This window comes from Ruditapes philippinarum, unplaced genomic scaffold, assembly GCF_026571515.1.
Source record: "Ruditapes philippinarum isolate M1 unplaced genomic scaffold, ASM2657151v2 ctg1526_1_1_1_1, whole genome shotgun sequence".
In the NCBI taxonomy this organism is placed as follows: Eukaryota; Metazoa; Mollusca; class Bivalvia; order Venerida; family Veneridae; genus Ruditapes; species Ruditapes philippinarum.
Window position 1 is genome coordinate 89,208 of NW_026863253.1, and position 19,658 is coordinate 108,865.

The 19,658-nt window shown below is 35.1% G+C and overlaps 1 protein-coding gene across 1 annotated transcript; it reads left to right on the plus strand.

Annotated features, from left to right (window-relative positions):
• Window positions 1-4,308: 4,308 nt before the first annotated feature.
• Window positions 4,309-19,628, plus strand: LOC132721618 (D-aspartate oxidase-like). Its single transcript, XM_060705938.1, has 11 exons — window positions 4,309-4,355; window positions 5,882-6,113; window positions 10,374-10,494; window positions 13,635-13,717; window positions 14,122-14,187; window positions 14,430-14,484; window positions 15,027-15,128; window positions 17,515-17,576; window positions 18,197-18,314; window positions 18,583-18,681; window positions 19,436-19,628. Exons 2-11 carry the CDS (start codon window positions 5,917-5,919, stop codon window positions 19,544-19,546), a joined length of 1,014 nt encoding a protein of 337 aa, XP_060561921.1. The 5' UTR covers window positions 4,309-4,355; window positions 5,882-5,916; the 3' UTR covers window positions 19,547-19,628.
• Window positions 19,629-19,658: the final 30 nt, after the last annotated feature.

The window sequence follows — 19,658 nt, forward strand, 5'->3', positions numbered from 1 at the left end:
GTCTTTACATGGCAAATAATGTCACGTCAAAATATTTGCACGACCGTGCAATACCGTTTTTACGGGGTCGCATAAGCGACACGGGTATGTGACAAATGCAAAGTTATTGGTTACAACTTACTCCGACTTGTAATGCACGTACATGTTTATAGAAAAGAAACTAATATACTCGTCATAAAATACGCTGAAAATCTTGAAAAGAAATAATTGTATTAAATTAACGGAATGCAAGTCCTTGCTCTGCTAAATATCTGAAATGGACATGTCTGTCATTTTTAGTTACGGCTAAAGTCATCATTTCAATATTGCCAACATTCTTTATTCTGACTTTTAAGTTTGTTTCAGCAAAACACTTGTTTTGTACCAAAAGCGAATTTTATTTAATAAAACTACACGTCCTTGTTCCGTGACTTCAACAGATGTTAATGTTTCTTGTTTATATAACTAAGTTGTGTCAATGTCCGACCCAGACGGTAGTTAACCGACAAACTGACCGACGCAAAACGACCATTAAAAAAGATACAGTCAATCCCATCTCTCTCCCAATAAAACACCATTTACAGCAAAATATGATCCTTGACGACGCCAGAATTTCACATTCCCCTATAGAAAAAGGAAATATATTTCAGTCACATGTACTGAGAAAGTACCTGTCAACAATGTCAACTGTTGCATTTTCAAACAGTGGTCTTAATAGACATGTTTAACTGTGGTGTAGTTGAAACTGATACGATGACCTAGATCTAGGACATAAGCACTTTTCGGAAGGTTGTCAAAATTTGGATGACATGCGTCGAATGACTATCAAATTTATCTGAAGCATATTTGGCTGATTTGTGCCATTCGCGTTTCCGCCCCGCTACCCTGCCAAGCAAAAAGTCGAGAATTAACAAGTTAAATCGGCGGGGTCGCGGAGTTTGATAAATCAAACTTTGCCACTCGCCCCGCGCTATTTAGCGTGTTTTCACCCCGCGCCCCGCCATTTAAACATATCATTTTTCGACTTTTCGCAGGCGGGTCGCGGGGAGAAAACACGCTTATAAGCGGGGAGCTTAAACTTCGCCCCGCGTCCCCCGCTAAATAGCGTGTATTCGCTCTGCGCCCGCCGTTTTATTTCTTTAATCTCGCTTATTAGCGTGTTTTCGCTCCGCACCCCGCCATTTTAACTTGTTGATTTCTCGACTTTTCGCAGGCAGGTAGCGGGGCGAAAACACCCTTATAAGCGGGGAGGGGGGGGGGGGGCGCAGGGCGAAAGGAATTGACTGCTTGCAATTGCTTCGCACATAATATTTTCTAAATATGCATATTTTATTCTGGACAGAATATACCAAGTTTGTTTTGAAAATAATGAAATAGTCATACTTCAGGCAAACTTAAGTCATTCGGTTAGCACAATATAGGTAGAGCGTTGTATTGTGAATCGTTCGACCAGTGTTCGATTTCCTGACGGCGCAAATCCTTTTTGTTGTGATTGATCATGAAATCCTTTCTTCGGTCATTCGCACTGTACCTCTGCTATTGCATATACAGAAGTTATCAGTACCTTGCGAAAGTGAAATTGGTACTGCTTGCAGCATGCCCAGGAACGATGCGGTGGCTGACCTGTGCTCTGATAAATTCGGTGTGGCTTTCGGAGTGTAAACTAGCAACACCATCACTTCAGTCAAACTTTGTATTTTTCGTCCAATGATGCCATCAAATGTAAATATTTCACATGCTTGCTAAAGATATGTTCCTTTATTACCTAATATCAGTTTTGTTTTGATCGATGGCTCTGCAACGGAAGTGTCGAGGGCTCACCAAAATGGGAAAGAGCCTGGCACCATTTTTGCTATCTTGACGTAAATGATTTTGAAATATATCAACCTTATTCCTCTCTTTATGATTTTCTCGCTTGGGGTTTGAGGATACTGCCGTGTGAAATATACTGATATAACCCCTAAACAACAACAAAACGTGAATAGTCTATTTTTTACACCAGGTGCCAATTTATGGACAATGCTGGATGGAAACTTACATGCCATATATTCTATATAATCACATTAACACTTTTTTATCTAAAATTGTGTCACTAAACGCGTGGAAAATTTATTCAAAATCTTTATCATTTATGTTTATTATGATGGTTTACTATCAGAGATAAATTGATTTATTAGCAAACAATGATATCATACTTATCTGATAGTGATCTTATAGTACATTGATTTGTATTGCCATGGAAATCTTTTTTATATCTGTAACAGGTAACCTCTCAACAAAGTTCACTTTTTTGTTGGGTTTTACCTCGCACGAATACAATAAAGGTCAAACAGTAGCTTTCGTACTTTACTGATGAAAGAAAACTTCAGATGCCCCTCCATGGATTATTTTATGATGCCACCAACGGGAAACTAAGTAGAATCACTGACTAGCTAGCTGGATAGTTTCATCACATGAAAGAATCCAAAATCTCTGAAGGAATTCGAACCTACCACACTGAGATGATTGTTAGATCTAACAATTATAGGTTTCAAACAAATTGTTAAAAAATTCAAACATTCTTCAGTCAGATATATTTAATGAAGTTCGATTATCTGCAATATATTAAGTTGTTTGTAAGAAACAGCAAAAATATCATTTCGAGGAAAGTACTGGGAACCGAGGCTTTAGCAACTTAGTAGTACGAAAGCCGCTTAAATGGAAGTAAATGCTAAAGTATTTGAAGTGTAAAATAACATGAGTTATTTTTTCTCATTTTATGCTGTTTATTAACATAAGGAGAAATTTTCAAAATTGCTACAAATGTTTGGATCTATTCAAATCACTGCTTTTAGTTTATTGAAACTTTCATTTTGTTGTTTGGAAAACACCATTGAAATGCCCCATACAAATAAAGTATTTCAGTTTTATGTAAGGTTATTTCAGTATTATAAATGGTGTTCATGAAAAAGTGATCAGAATCCATTTTTGAAGCATATATAATGCTAGGATAAATTGTTTATTTTAGCAATCCAAGTTATAACAAAAATCCATTACTTTGCCAGCGTTGTATTACGTATCATCTCCTTTACTTTTTTTGATGACAAAACAGGGTTGATAATATTGTTGCGGGAAAACTGACATGCGCGTAGCGTATTGCCGTTCTTAATGAAAAGTTAAAATTAAAGGAACGACAAACTTTGAGTGCGCTTGTGAAATGAACAATATATATATATATATTTATTTATAATACTGCACGTTTGCAACGTCACTTTTCATTGGATAATCCTGACGTTTATATAGTTTTATATACACGGCTGCTGTCAATTCATGAAGAAATCTTACTTTTTTTCTCTAAAAAATGATGCTTGCTGTATTATAAATTCGTTATAAAGATTGTGGACAGTTTATATGACCGTATATAAACGGCTGTTTGCAATATAACCCTCGCCTAGCGGCTCGGGTCATATTTACAAATAGTCGTTTATATAGGGCCATATAACGTGTCAACAATCGTTATAACTTATAATATATATGTAATTAATTATGTAAAAGTGAAGTAAACTTAATAGTAGCTTATCATCGGTTTGTACATCAATACATTATGTAATATCACGTTCATAATTTTTATACCCTGAAACAACATAAAGTTTTAAGAGAATTTTTTAGCTCACCTGAGCTGTTAAAAAAAAGTTATTCCATGTGGAGATCAGAAAAAAATCTTTTACAAATTGCAAGGACTAATTAGAGTACTAGGGTCAAAATTGCTCCGCCTGGAAAGTCCTAGTTTCCCAGTATGTGTTTAGTGAAAACTAAAAATATTCTTTTCCCCTAAATCCACACATGCTAAAGCTTTAATATTTGGTATGAAACGTTGGCTAATGGTCCTCTTCCACCACGTGTATTCAAGTTAAAGTCTTAATAGGTCATAAATGACCCCAGAGGGTCATAAAATCTCCTTAAATGATACTAAAGCTCCCAAAAAGCTTCTCCTCGGAAACCGCAAAGTTTATAACTAAGATATTTTGCATGTACAATCGTATAGAAGACCTCTAGCAGGTTTATTCAAATTATAGTTGGGTTAAAATTGGTCCATGGGGGTCATGGCCCAGTAACATTTTGCATTTTAAATTACAACTATCAAATTTGGATGCACATTTTTATGTCAGTCACGAAATTTTGGCTTATTAGCATATTTACTTTTTCATATATTATATATATTTGACCCTTTGAACTTATCTTTGATATCAATTGACCCAGAATTTGACATAATGACTGCTTTTTATCAATAGTATCGGTCCTTTGTTATTTAGGTGAGCGATATAGAGCATCATGGTCCTCTTGTTTTGCACTGAAGTGCACCCCGTGTCGCAGCAGTATAACTATGTGTATGTCAGGTAGGTTTATATGAACATTTTAGTTATATCTATCTGTTTGTGTATGATGCATGAAATGATTAAATGAAGTATACCCGGCGCTCTATAAATACAGGACAGTATAATTTGCTCACGAAAGTAAGTTTATTTCGTTATTTTTGTCACATATACGTATACCTTTTATATTCCTATATACTATTCGTTTAGAATAAAAAAAGGAGCGATGCGGTTTGCACTATTGGCAGAGTTGGGTTGCACCCGCATACAAGACTTAGCTTACTGTATGTGAGCATTTCTGTGCATAACGCAAATAAACACGTATATTACAAGTTAAATTGTGTAATATAACTTGGTTTATTGTAGTTTTCCGTCAGTATAGTAAACATGAGTTTACATAAATTCACTGATAACTGATAAATGACATGTATAAGAAATTCATTTTACTACGATAACGAATGATGGGTTTATATGTGTGTCATATGTGTGAAGAAAATGAAGGTATTTTAAGAAGAACACGTGGGTACTGATGACGATGACATTTTATGTTATTTGTTCAAGTTTATGTTGTAATCTAATTATATTAAAGGTTATATTTTACAATATTGTGAATAATATATTTGGTATACATCTTCATGAGACATCTGTGACGTAGTGGTTAAGGTTGCACACTGAAAGGTTCGATTCCAAAAAAAGGTGTTTTGCATTCCATCATGTGAGGAAGGTATCAATTTTTCTACAAAAAGAAAAACACACTCCTTGCTCAGCAAACTTTTCTCTACAACAGATCTCGAGATAAACCAAAATACTTTGATGCATATATATGAGATTCTGATATACTCTTGTTTGAAGTTTTACTCTGTTGTGTCAGAATCATGCTAAGTGTAAATGCAAAGCTATTACCCATACATGAGATAACTCAATATCTATTCGGTATGGTGGCTGATACGTGCCATGTCGTTTTTTCGCTCCACGGGGCTTCAGACCAAAACATGAAAATACGACAAATTGACGACTTTGTCGTACTTTCGCTCCGCGGGGCGCAAGCTAAGAAGATGCGGTGACATCGTATTTTCGTGTTTTCGCCTGCATGGCGCACCGCGAGCTGAAAAAAAACAAAACGACAAAGTAATGGCTATGTTGTACTTTCGTGTTTTCGTCCGACGTCCAGCGAAAATACCACAGACGCTTAGGGGTCAGGTGCTGGCCTCCAACGTTACACACCCCTGTAAACACTCTATCAAAACTATTTTATTATTAAAACACGAATGGGACATCTATTATAACGTTAAAAATGGTTTTCAAACAATATGAAAAAATATACCATCAAAGTATACCATAAAGTCTCAATAAAGTAAAGATTGCAATCTTGAGTCTGCAATCTTTACTTTATTAAGACTTAATTATCGCCTTTCTTTTATTCAATGATCGTGACACAACACTTGAGAGGCTGGATGGCGGAGTTACGCTATGGAATGTCGGGTTGCACGAAACACTCGCGTACAGAAAACTACACGTGTGAGAGTCAAAAACTTGATTTTGATTTTAAGGTATATTGCTCCATCGGGGGCTTGCTTACTGAAGTATGACTACAGACGTTGCTGTCGTTGGGGCCGGTGTGATAGGACTGTCCACTGCAATCAACGTGCAGACGACAATTCCCGGTGCACGAGTCACGGTGATTGCCGACAAATTGTACGAGGGTACGACAAGTTATGGGAGTGGCGGAATGTTTATACCATCTATCACGTCTCTCCCTAATGAATCCATCGAAGATCTCAGGTAATCTTCTCTTTCTTTAAAGCTGCACCCATAACTACAACAACAACAATACAGATTTTATTCTTTCCATTAAATCAAGTGAGTGTTGATTTGAAATTTGAGGAACAGTAAAATATTACAAAATGCGAAATCGTATTTTTATGAAAATATTAAAACTTAACCCAACATTACATGCAGATGAAAATAAACTGATTTAAGAAAAGTTAAACGAAAACAATTGAAAAGTCACAACGTCTGCGGAGCAGCACCCTTCGGGAGACAAAGATTCTGGTGTTGTTGAGATGTGTTACTCTAGACAGGTTAAATTTAATATTAACTTTTTCTTTGGGCAAGAAGAAATCAGTTTTTCGTTTGGCAAGAAGTAATACTGTTGTTGTCCGCTCTGCAGATGTTAAAACGCTCTATAAATTTCAAATTGTATCAAGGTTACGTTCACGGCCAGAACCGGTTTCGCCTTTCTTATATCAAATGAATAAGTTTTCTTGCTAGTGTCACGCGGGTAATACCGGTATACCGACATGTATAATAATTGCTCGTTCAAATATACACTGTAGTTTTTGTCAGTTTGTTTAAGAAATAACATCGGCCTTAGAGGTGTATATATATCGGTTATATTTTACACCGGATTGGAGTTTTTGATGCGTAGGAATTGACCACGTAGTCAATTCCTACGAATCAAAACTCCAAACCGGTGTTAAATAGCCGATATACACCTCTCAGACCAAACTCCTCACAGTGATTACCTCCCTTTATAAACTTCACAGACGTCACATGATGATGAAAGTCACATGACGTAACGTCGAAATTTAAATGAAAATATCATCCGTTACATAGAAAAATTTAACGTCATTTTTCTCTTTCTGTTTTATTTTTAACTTTTTGTAACTATGTCCGTTATATTTTATCAAAACATTATCAAAAGTATACAAAATAATGAAAAATAGATTAAAAAGCTAAAAAACATAAATATCAAAATTTTGATTTTTCAGTGTTTGTGTTTCAATGTTTGTGATGACAGAGATCTCTGTACTGGTAAGGGGAGATCACTGCGTAGGAGATTGCTCTCAGACCGATGTTATTTCGATTGTAACACGATGAAATAAGGAAAAATCACTATAGTAATGTTATTTTTCAAGCGTAATTTACTTCCGGTGCCGATTTTTGTATAACTCTGTTCGATTTTCGCACCTTTTTTTTTTCATTTATTTGATATTTGTAGTATAACAATACAAACATACATATTAACATACAATTCATAGACTCATACCTATAATTTCAAAAACAAAAAAAAAACTAAAAAAACAAAACTACATAAGTATGAAAGACATCCATTTACTCCATATTTCTACTATATATTTATTCATTTGGAATAATAGAAAGAGTATTTCAGATAAAGGGACTGAAAATTTAAAGTACATGTATATTCAAAGACATTTTAACATTATTTGGAGAAAGGGATAATGAAAAAAGAAGGCGTTTTGAAGTATATTCAAAAATATTTAACATTATTTGGTGTAAAAATAAGGAAAGAGAGACAGAAAAAAAACAACAAAGAAAATGTCAGAGAAAATATACATACACAAACATACACACAGACATTAAAAAAGATACTTTTTTCCTACATACATACAAAACATACATACAATCGCAAAAAAAGATACAAAAAAAAACGATTTTCGCACCTTACTGTTTCAAACATATAGAAATTATTAAACAAAACAACTAGTTAGAAAAAAAACGTTATTTTATCAAGTTTTCAACAATAAAAACTTACGTCGTATTGTGTTTACACCACTGCCCCATTTAATTGTATGAAATAACGTCAGCTTGTTTATGAATGAGTTGTTTACTTAAGCGCATCTCACACAGAACACACGGCTTATACGGTTGATCACCCGTGTAAACCGTACAAACAACCGAACTAACCGTGAGTTTAACCGAGTGACACTCGGGCCATTCGAGTGTATCCGTGTAAGCCGTGTAAGATTTTTAAAACTTTTAAAAAACTGGTACGGATGTAATGTCCGTGTATGATCGTATAAACGATCGAACAAGACCGTAAGAGACCGTGTGAGACCGTATGAGATCGTATATACAACCGTATTTGAAGTCCACTCCACGAGTGAGCCCAACCGTGCCACGATCGTATATAAATCGTATGGAATCGTTCGAGACCGTCCCCAAGTCCTACACCCAACATCCGATTAACATCCGAATGTCACACGATCACGGTACGATTCTCTCGAGTGCACATACGGTTTCATACGATCGCCATACGACCAATACGGTTCAAGTACGAATCATACATGGCCTACACGGTATAGTACGGGTATACACGGTCTCACACGGCCTCGTATACGGTCTCACACAGCCTCTATATCAGCATGAACTGTACAACGAAAACCACAACTACCTGCTGCCACACCTAATTCTAGATCTACCTAGAGCACTTGCTGCATCATACTAGAATGTATCCAAAAAACAAGGTTCCCACGCACAGAAGGAATGCAAGAAGGGCCACCCAGGCCTGCCGACCACTCCAACCTTCTGCCCCTGTCGAGCCGGATGAGCAGGGGGACCCACCAATGTCTGTCAGGCTTATCATAATTTCTAATTCCCTTATTCTGTCATCTGTTGCATCTGGCATTGTTTTATATAACCAATATTCACCTATATAGGTGTTCCTCGTTAAAAGTTCGAAAATTTATAAGACAAGCCATCAGAATGGGTCAATTTATATCAAAGCATACACAAATAATTGATAATTCGAGTACAACTCGAACAAAAGTCGACGGGACCCTATGTAAACCCTGTGAAAGTCGAGCAAGTCGAGTAAAAGTCGTGATTAATCGTACCAGGCCGTACTGGGCCGTATTTGGAACCGTGCAACAATCGTATGTATTCGAATGCAAATCGTGTTCAAACCTTGCTTGACCGAGTATATCCGTCCTTTATTCGTACATGCTCGTGCTACATTTAGTTTAACTCGTGCCAACTAATCCCCAGGCACGGTTGGAGCTTAATACTCGTACCAGCCAATCCGTGTATAACCGAGTACGGGAACCGTGTGCCCAACCGTGTTTTGTGTGAGACGGGCTTTAGGATGACGTCATTACGCTGCTTACGGAGTCAAAATATTCATTAACTGATATGGATCTAATATGTGGCGTTAGTGTATGTGAGATATTATTTCGGTATTGTATGAAAAGAAAACATTATACGAACTGAAAATATAAACAAAAATGCTTTTTATTGTTGCTTTAAAATGCTTTGTAAACTAAACAATCGAGGGTGAAAACATAGCAGCTCATATACAAGTAGTCCATTACCGGTGTTTATTTGCTGTTTAACACCAGTTTTTTCCTTCTTTGTCTATAGTGACAAAATCACGTGAGTGTTAGAATATTTCATTTGTGTACATATGTCCTATATAATCGTCATATTCATTTTCCCATATATTTCTAATTTTCATTCATTATTTTCTTTCTTTGCAACAAGTAACACAATCTCCACACAGTGATCTCCCCTTAATTCTTCGGCGTAGATCTCTGCCACCAAGGTCCCGATATATCAGAATTTCTGATATACTATATTTTTTCAAAAATTGTTTTATCTACTGCTTTTATCTATCAGATAAGTTTTCTCTCATTTATTTAACAATGTTTATGAATAAATAAATAAATAAAATGAATATTTAGAACTAATTTTAAAAAATATGACACGATATTTTGATATTTTATATTTTTTAGCTTTTGAATTTATTTTTCGTTATTTTGTATACTTTCGATAATTTTTTGATAATCTATATCGAACGTAGGCACTTAAAGTTAAAAATAAAACAGAAAGAGAAAAATAATGTTAGATTTTCTTTGTAACGGTTGATATTTACATTTGAATTTCGACGTTACGTCATGTGACTTTCATCATCATGTGACGTCTTTGAAGGCAGTGATTACAATTCTGCCAAGGGAGGTAATCACTGTGAGGAGTTTGCAAGTAACAATGTCATTCTATAATTCCTAACAACTTATTTCTTCTGGACGGGCCTCATAACATTTACTCATCCGGTTTGAAAAGCACATACGCGGACATTAAATATGCTTCCTTTGGTTTGCGCCACGATTTAGTTCAGCCTTTCAATTTGTTGTATCTAATTCTTTTCTTGTATTAGGAAAGAGGAACCCGATTGTCTAGAAACAGCTCATTTCGTGGAGATTTCCCACCTTAATTTCAGCCTAAATATTTGTTTCTTTGTTGTAGAAACTGGTGTCGAGAATCTTGGAATTTTTACCGGAAGTTATCATTGAGCCCGGAAGCCAGTGAAATCGGAACAATCATAATGAGTGGATATGATCTAGTTGATCAAAAATTACATCCAAAGGTGAAAACATATGGTCACCACCCACATCTGTCTAAGCTATAAGTTTGGCAATCTTAAACAATAGTTAGAAATAGTTGATATGTTTTCCTTTTGTTTGACCAAAACTTTAAAGGAAACGTTAATAACGCTTTCGTTTCGGTAGACAATAGATATTTACAAGTATTAGCATTTCCAAAATATGCTATGTATCGCCGTTCACTGGTTTCCTGTTGTCATTTTTTGTATTTATTTAAAAATTGACCAACAGAAATGTCAACGTACACATACAGTCTAGAATATGTCAACGTACACACACCCAATTTAGTTTGAAAGTGGTCTGAATATGAGGTTGCAACTTCGGAGTAGGTGGCTTTTTCTAACAAAAAGCTCGTTGGCTTTCTATTTAGATTGCCCTTTCAAACTGTATATAAGTGCAGGTTTATACAAAGAAAGTTGCAAGTGCATTCATGTCATCACAAATAAGCTTAAACAACCTTTAACTTTTTTATAATGTATCTTTTTTAAATAATCTATTTGTTGTTTTGTGTTTTTCTTTAGAAGAAAAAAAATCCAGTTACTCAGACTGCTTAATGATTTGCTGAAACAGCAATTGTATACTGTATTTATCTAGATCATTTTACAGTCATTAAATAACGTAAACAGCCAGGATAAGCGTCTCTTGCTTAACCAAACTAGTGCCTTCTGTAGCAACAAAAGTTGCCAATGGCTGACAATGACGCCTAGTGACTATTTTATAGGAATTATTTCAGCAGTTATATCACTTGAACCCTATGATTACACCACGAACGTTCTATTAACATGAGATTTTCAATAACACACCTTCTTGCACTAGTTATGTTATTGCCACAATTCGCCATTAAGTAATAGAAAAAGCACCAAAACACGAAGCTATGTGATTTGTACGAGGGGGAGTATTAATCAGATTGCCGAGTGTTTTGGTGTTCTTTCTCTTTTGTCTCATATTCAAACAAAAAAGCACGTTCCCTGTTGTCACAATATGAAACCCCGAAAAAAATGAACCAATAAACGAACATCTGAATATGACATTTCTGTCGCTTTCCCTTTCTCTGCCGTCACAATATGTAAACCCCAGCAAAAATGTGCCAATCAATGGGCATGCTCTGGAGTGCGGGTAACTAATACCCGCACTCCAGTTAACGCACTGTGCATGTATATGTATACGATTTAACCCTGACACATTTTCAACAGAAAGGTCTCCAAACTATGATACAATTGTTTTTCGATGCACATACCGCAAAAATAACTTTTCTTTCTTGAGAAAATATTAGAAATGGTAGTTAAACGTCTCAATTCCGACTTATAGGACGCAAAGAAAAGAGGAATTGATAAAACATTGAACTTGATTTTCTGTCAGAATGTTAGCCACTTTCATGGTATTTCTGCCATCGACGGCAGCATTTATAATATGTGTCTGCCTACAACGGCAGCATTTTTCTTCGACCGAACAAGATTGAGCGTCTGTAAAACTTTCAAGAAAAGGCTCACGGGGTAAATATTTGGCTTGCGTGACCCCAATGGATGAACGTCTATGTTGATAACAGGAAATCCTGCCATTTACTTCAAACTTGAGACATTTTGAACAGAAAACAGACATTTTCACGGATTTTTCCGAGGCTGTCTCTTTTAACCTGCTCAAAATTGTCTTAAAACAGGTAAAAACGAGTCCAAAATTACCTCCACAGTATTTCCATTCAATGGACAAAAGTTTTATAGCAATGAAATGGGGCCGTATTTGTGTAATATAATTAAACCAACCAAATTTATAACCTACCTGTATCGATCGGTAATTTTCAGATATCTGCCATAACTGCAGTGATCTGCCATCACTGCCGCCGGTAATACGGTGTGTAATTGGTTGCCTTAACCAACCTATAAAATGGTGAATTGTTTATAAGATATTTTTTACATAACACGTGCAAGTAGATATATTCTTGAAATTATAATGTAAACAGGACATTAGTGATGTAATCATGGGATCAAGTGACGCAACTGCTGAAAACCGGTAATATAAAATTGTAACTCGGCGTCATCGTCAACCTTGGACCCTTTTTGCTGCTACGGAAGGCACTAGTTGGTTGAGCAAGAGACCCTTATCCTGGCTGTAAGTGTACCTATATTAATCCAGTATAAATATAAAAACGGCTATTTCAGCTAATCATTAAGCAGTCTGAGTAACTGGAAATTTGTCTTCTAAAAACAAAAGTATAAATAAATAACATAAAAAATGTTAAAGGTTATTTGCGATGAAATAAATGCACTCTTAACTATTTCCTTTGTAAAAAAATAGTAATTATATACAGTTTGAGAGGGCAATCTAAATTGAAAGCCAACTTTTTGTTGGAAAAAGCCACCTATTTCGAAAATGCAGCATCATGTTCAGACCACTTTCAAACTGAATTGGGAGTGTGTACGTTGACACTATCTAGACAGTATGTGTACGTTGACATTTCTGTAAGTTGGTCAATTTTTAAATAAATAAAAAAAATACAACAGGAAACCAGTTCTTTTTTTTTTCATTAAACATTCTCTTACACTCTTATATATTTTAAGACCTGAAATTTTACTTAGAACTGACATGCATATCGTTTATTAAATTTTCATCAACACTTTTACACAATAGTGTGTACGTTGTCATCGACAATTTGCAAATATTGTTTGAATGTTCTCATAAAATACAAAACGTTAGACGAAACTAAAGACACTTTTAGAAAACATCGGAACTGCCGCAGTCGGTAGGCTATGTAGCATTATTTAAATCGGCTGGACAGAAAAATGATCACTAAAATACTTACCTTGGCCGTGTACGTTGACTTTTGTGGTCACATGACCAAAGTTGCTAACCCACGGTGATTTTGTTTCCACGTGGTATTAAATTCTCTGTTCGTTTTGATTGGGCAGGCGATGTCGGGGTAAAATTAAAAAAAAATATATATTGTCAAATCTTTTAAATTGTATATGTCGCCATTCAGGAACGCTGACAATAATCTAAAACATGTATACATAGTTAATTTCTTAATAAATTATTTCTATAATGTAACTGTAAATCACTTTCCGCCAGTTTGCGGTCAACATACAAAATATATTTATACCATTTATAATATAATTTTTGTCGTACACAGGATCCCCTGTACAAAGAGTTTGTATTCAGCACTGAAGAACTATCAAGGTCAGAACTTACAGATTTAGGATTTCAGCAATTCAGGTTGGAATGAATTTCTGATTTCAATTAAAGCACCATAACTTCAGAATCAAAACTCTTGCTATTTATATACATTTGTATATTATATAGTTAGAGAGAGATCGAAATAAATTTCGAACATTAACAAAATAAATGTTATGTCTCAAAGATATTGTACTCAAGTAGTTCATATAGTCATATTTCCAAAACACGCAGAAACAGTTACATGACTTGCTTTCTTATCACCTTGAGGCGTGGAACTTTATTTATAATATAATGCAATACTAATTATGCAGGTGAACTTTTTATTTACGAAAATATTGTTAACAATTTTTTATTTTCTTGAATATAAGATTGAAAATACGTATATAATGAAGTTCTTTTGTGGTATTAAGTTTCCTATTAAATATATTTTCTTTTTATTTCAGAACCGGATTCCGTGTCACTACTATTATCATTTTCATGAGGAAATATTTAATCTGGCTTCGAAAAAGGTAACAAACTAACACATATGTATGTTAGCCAGTAATGGCTGTTCTTTAAATACAATTGATAAACATTATTATACACATAACATCAATATTAACAACGGGTAAAGGGTTGAACAACAAGTTCTAGCAACATTAACAACTGGCCTTCCTTTAACCATTATAAAATGTAGAAACGAATACATGTTTGGACATAGTGAGCAACATCAAATTATAATAAAGAAAAAAATATATTTGTTCTAACACAGATTTGAAGAAAATGGCGGGAAAATTGAGAAAAGACATCTTAACAGTCTTGGGGAGGTAATTATTATTATTATTATTTTTATTATAATAATAATTATTATTATTATTATTATCATTATTATCATTATTATTAAAGATAGCAAAATAAGTTTTGACTATCTTTATGAATGTTAAAAATGTACTTTTTAATTTGAATACAAAACTCCCTGTTCATGGTGACTGTGATTTAAAAAATAATGTATACATTAAAAAAACTCTATCACCAGAATGATATGTTCGAACACACAGTGGATAAAAGATGTAACTTAGATGCTTGATCGTGTGAATCCAAATCCAAATTTATGGCGTTCTTACGGCATTTATATGCGACCTTACGAGGCATTTGTACTACAACTCTACGGTGACTTTGGGCTAGTAATCTAGGATTCCTTACCGCGTGGGTTCAAACCCTGTCAGGGCCAAGCCGTTGTTTCCTTGTGCAAGAAACTTTACATTTATTGCCCAAGACTGTTTGGTTCCAGGAACAGATTCGAGAGTGTTTCAATAAGCTTATAGCTATAAGCGTATACACTACTCTTATAATAACCTTATTTGATTAGCTTTCAGGCCAATACGACATAGTGATGAACTGTTGCGGACCAAGTAGCGCGCAGTTGGTTAATGACAATCGAGCGTATCCGGTCAGGGGACACATTGTCAGGGTAAACTTGATTTTATTTTATGAATAATTCGATTTAATTTTTATACTGTAAAACTGACAATTCTTTCTTATTCAAAGTGTAGTCTGTTGTGGCTGATTTGGTACACTTTGCGCGTTGCATTGTCGCTAGCAAAACACGTCAGACGGCGCGTTGTCGCACTGTCGTCATGTCGTGAGCGAAGCACGCCAATCGGCGCATTGTTGTGCTGCGCGTTGTTGCGATGTCGCCCTGTCGTTTGGCTTATATATCTAGGAAATTCTTTGATTCGAGCCGTTTGGTGTGCATCGTTAACGACAGAACGACTAGACGACAGTGCGCAACGTACCGTTACTATCGCTAGCAACAACACGACGCCAAAAAGTGTTCTAAATCAGCCACCAACCACGGCGATAGGGCGATTACCACAACTTTTCCGCGCGTTCGTCAAAATATCATACTTCTGCCCGAGACACCGTATCTTTCTGGACAAAATAGTTATGGCGGGCTAATCGAATTGTAGGAAATAGCTTATAAAATACCTTACTGTTAGATATTGCAAACTTTTTTCAACTTTTTAATTATTCCATCGAATTTTTGAAACATTTCATCGTTAATCTAGCACAACACAATTTGCAGAACATCACATATTTCGAAGAAATAGTGTTTACAAAAGGTCAGGTCGACCTCAATATGACTTGTACTTATCGCAAAAACCTGGGCAGCGTTTTACTAACGTACTTACGCCTAAGATTTGCGTAAGTGTTTACTTACGTACGATTTTTTTACGTAAAGGCGTTTCAATAAAAAAATGCGTAAGTACAAATTTCGTAAGTTTTTACGTAAAGTTACGCTCAAATTTTCCTGACTTAAAATTTACGTAAATATGGCCGACATTTTGTTAGGAAGAACGCGGCGAAGAAGAACGGCGAGAATTTCTAGGGAGAGACGTAATTGGTTTGAAATTTTGACAGAGAAGGAGGTTTGGGAGAAGTACCGACTAAGTAAGGAAAGAATAGCATTGCTACATGAGCTTATTAAGCACGACATTCAGCCAGAGACAAGGAAGAGTCATGCGATTAGCCCGATGACAAAAGTAAATTGTGCCTAGATCTATCTAAATAATATTCTATTAAAATAATTCTAGAATTTTACATGTCGGTGTTCATTGTCTACGGTGTCCATGAAAGTAAAAACGTTTCCCAATCCACAAGATTATTCCCCTTTATTTTTTGTCAACTGACCTCGACATTTACTTCATAATGATCGACATCTTTCTACTAAAACTCAGTAAAACTTGTATATGGTAGCAAGTAAAAGAAGATAGAAAGGGAAGTATTTTCTGTAGCTTTAACGACGATGTGTTTTTGCTATGACCTGACGAGCCCGTATATATATAATGGTTAAGCATAAAAAGTTCCACAAAAAAGGGTGTGTTTCTATTGTAAATTTTTGGAAAATGTGATGCAAAAAGTCAATTTGAGATGCATATTGGAGCACCGCACAACAGTGATTTCTAACACCGCATTTTATACCGTTAGACTGATTATAACTGGCATTGTTTTCCTTTGCAAACTTACATATCTACTTACAAATATGTTTTATTTGAAGGAAGACTGTTCACTTCCTATTTTTTCAATAAAATGTTATTTTATGGAAGACTTGAAGGACGAATTCAAAAATACCAGTTAGATAAGTGCAATGGTTTCAATAGATTAGTAAGTTGATTTTATATATATATATATATATATATATATATATATATATATATATATATATATATATATATATATTCGAATTTCTTCAAATGTATTTAAACCCAAAATGTAAATATCTCTCGTCGATCGACATTACTGGAAAAAAAGAAAAGAAAATAAATACAGTGATTTAATGACGAATAATGCGGTGTCTGTTCAAGTTGTACGGTGCCTAGAATATGCACATGGAAACATGAAAATAATACCATATATACAAAAAAGAGGTTATCAAAATGGTGTAAATTGTTCAAACGAAAATAACTTTCATATCTATATTGTATTTCGATGATTTATATGAACTAAACGTACTAGAAAGTTTTAAATTTCGCAATTAAAGAACTATTTTTCACAGTTTGCCCCAACTGTTTCACTATCTTGACTTAGATAGTGAAGCATTTAGCATGTACTAAAGAGTAATAAGCTTCAAATTAAATGACACATTTGATGGAATGAAAAATTCGATGTTTTTGGCAAATTATCATCTGTTTTCTTGTCGTATGCAGTCTTGACATCCATTTTGTATGACAAAAAGATACGGTGTCTTGGTCAGAAGTAAGGTATTTTGACTTTGCGCGGAAAAGTTGTGGTGTGCCATAGTGATCAATCAATTGCGATGACAATGTTTACTTGATAAATTGTTAAGCTTATTTCAGGTACGGGCACCTTGGATAAAGCATTGGTTTCTCACAGATGGCCATTCTTACATTATACCCGGGTAAATACATTGCAATTTTAGTTAATCGGAGATTTTCGGCCATTTTGTTATAGCTTTAACGCCTCTCCTTTTACTGACATTTGTCTACACATATATTTCAAATGAGTTATGCTTAAAAAGGTCTTAACTCTACGGTATATTTCCACAATACTATCTTCCTTTTAAAAGAGTTGAGGCGATATAACAATATTTTTTATCGAGGGTCAATTCTCTCAGATAGCTCTATATAAGTTAACGCTCAATCAGAACATCCTCGGTTATTATCTATAATAACTTAAGACTTACGGAAAGGGCCGAAAAGTTGCGAATGAGCTCACAACACCTTGGATGTCATTAAAGGTTATCTACTTGATTTTAAGGTAAATTTATATGAAAATTTTAGTTTGATCCAAGGGATTCCAATAAATTAGAGTTTACATTGGACTTTGACAATTAGATTTTCAAATCCCCGCTGTGGGAACAATCAAGCGCCGAAACAAAACCACTTCATTGACCACGAAGTGCCTAATGACATAAACGGTAGAAGTCGGCTTATTTTACCCTGCTCTACCACGATAGTTGGTCCGAGGTAAAGTTGATTGGTGCGTAAAACAACTAGACTTGTACATTTGTACCTTCAGGGAGGATCTTGTTAGACTAGGGGGAGTAAAACAAGTCGGGAACACAAGCTTGGAAGTAGACCCGCGTGATACGAAGGCAATTATGGAGGGCGTAGAAAAATTGTGTCCTAACATTAAAGTAAGGTCTATTCTATCTTCAATTGACAGTGACGCCTTAGAACCGAAATTAAGATACTTATAGTAAAATTATACAGTAACTTTAAAGTATAACATTGTACCATAACTTGAAACAGTAAAGCCGTCTACCATGAATTGTTAGCATAGCATTTAGCCCCATTCTTCACAGCTATAACGCCATTGCTTCTGCCAATTTCATCTTCTTGCTTCCTTACTGGTTCGTTCATGATATTAGTACATCATTATAACGTGTAGATGATTTTTTTCAGGGAGCAGTCGTGGAAAGCGAGTGGGTTGGATTGAGACCTGGAAGGGACAGAGTTCGACTTGAACCGGAAATTATGCATTTTGGAGGTAAACGACTTCCGGTAAGTTAACAATTTTTTTCATATGTATGTGAAAGATAATGATCGTGTAGATTTTATTTTATTTTAAAGATCTATTTATTAGGAAGCCAAAAGCATACAGTAAAAACATGAGTATTTAAACAAACTTTTTTCTAAGCTTGGGCTTATAAACTGTTTAACAGTGATGTATTCTAGATTTAAAGCGACATGCTTCCGGGTTAATGATTTAAATCTTCGAAATAATCAAACTGAAGAAAAATATATCTACAGTTTATGAAATGTGTTACTTTACTCAATCCGTATGACAATGTGACTACGTATAACATAATTGACTATATTTATACTCCAACTCATGTGAGGAAGCTACCTAGCTAGCTTACGGAACGTCGATGGTTCTACTCAGGTGCCCGTCCGTGGCTGAATATGGCTGAGTGGGCACCTGAGGAGTAAAGCTGATCTCAACAGTGTCAGTAAGACTTTAAACACAACAATACAAGCACACAATATAACTAACCAAACCGTGGTATTTGGGGGCATCCTTTTCCTATGAATACAGTTTTATGTATCCCTAAATTTTATTCCACTTGATAATAATTTGATAAATTGCGTACTTATTTGAATAGCAAGTGTCTTGTGCTAGGTTAAATCACTTATTGTGTACAGTTGATAACATTTTTTTCCTCAGATCTTTTTTTAGATAAGAATCTGGAAGCGTGCAGCTTTAATATCATTATTGGATCTTAAATTTGGTTTAGCTGTGGTACTTTATTCACAGGTTGTTCACAATTACGGACATAGCTCACAGGGAATTGGTTTGTCATGGGGCACATCTGTTTATGCCGCCAGACTTGCGGCAGATATTCTTAAATCAGGAGCAAAACTGTGAAGAATTTTTACATTCGTAGTTTTAGCTTGTTAATGGATATGTACGATGATGGTTTGATATTAAATTATTTATGATAGCTTTTATTACACACTGTTTTTTCATGTGTTTACAC

Coding starts and splice junctions, on each gene's coding strand:
- LOC132721618 (XM_060705938.1), top strand. CDS start 5,917: ATGACTACAGACGTTGCTGTCGTTGGGGCCGGTGTGATAGGACTGTCC. Junction 10,495..13,634: donor ATCAAAAATTACATCCAAAG/GTGAAAACATAT, acceptor TGTCGTACACAG/GATCCCCTGTACAAAGAGTT. Junction 18,682..19,435: donor TTGGAGGTAAACGACTTCCG/GTAAGTTAACAA, acceptor CTTTATTCACAG/GTTGTTCACAATTACGGACA.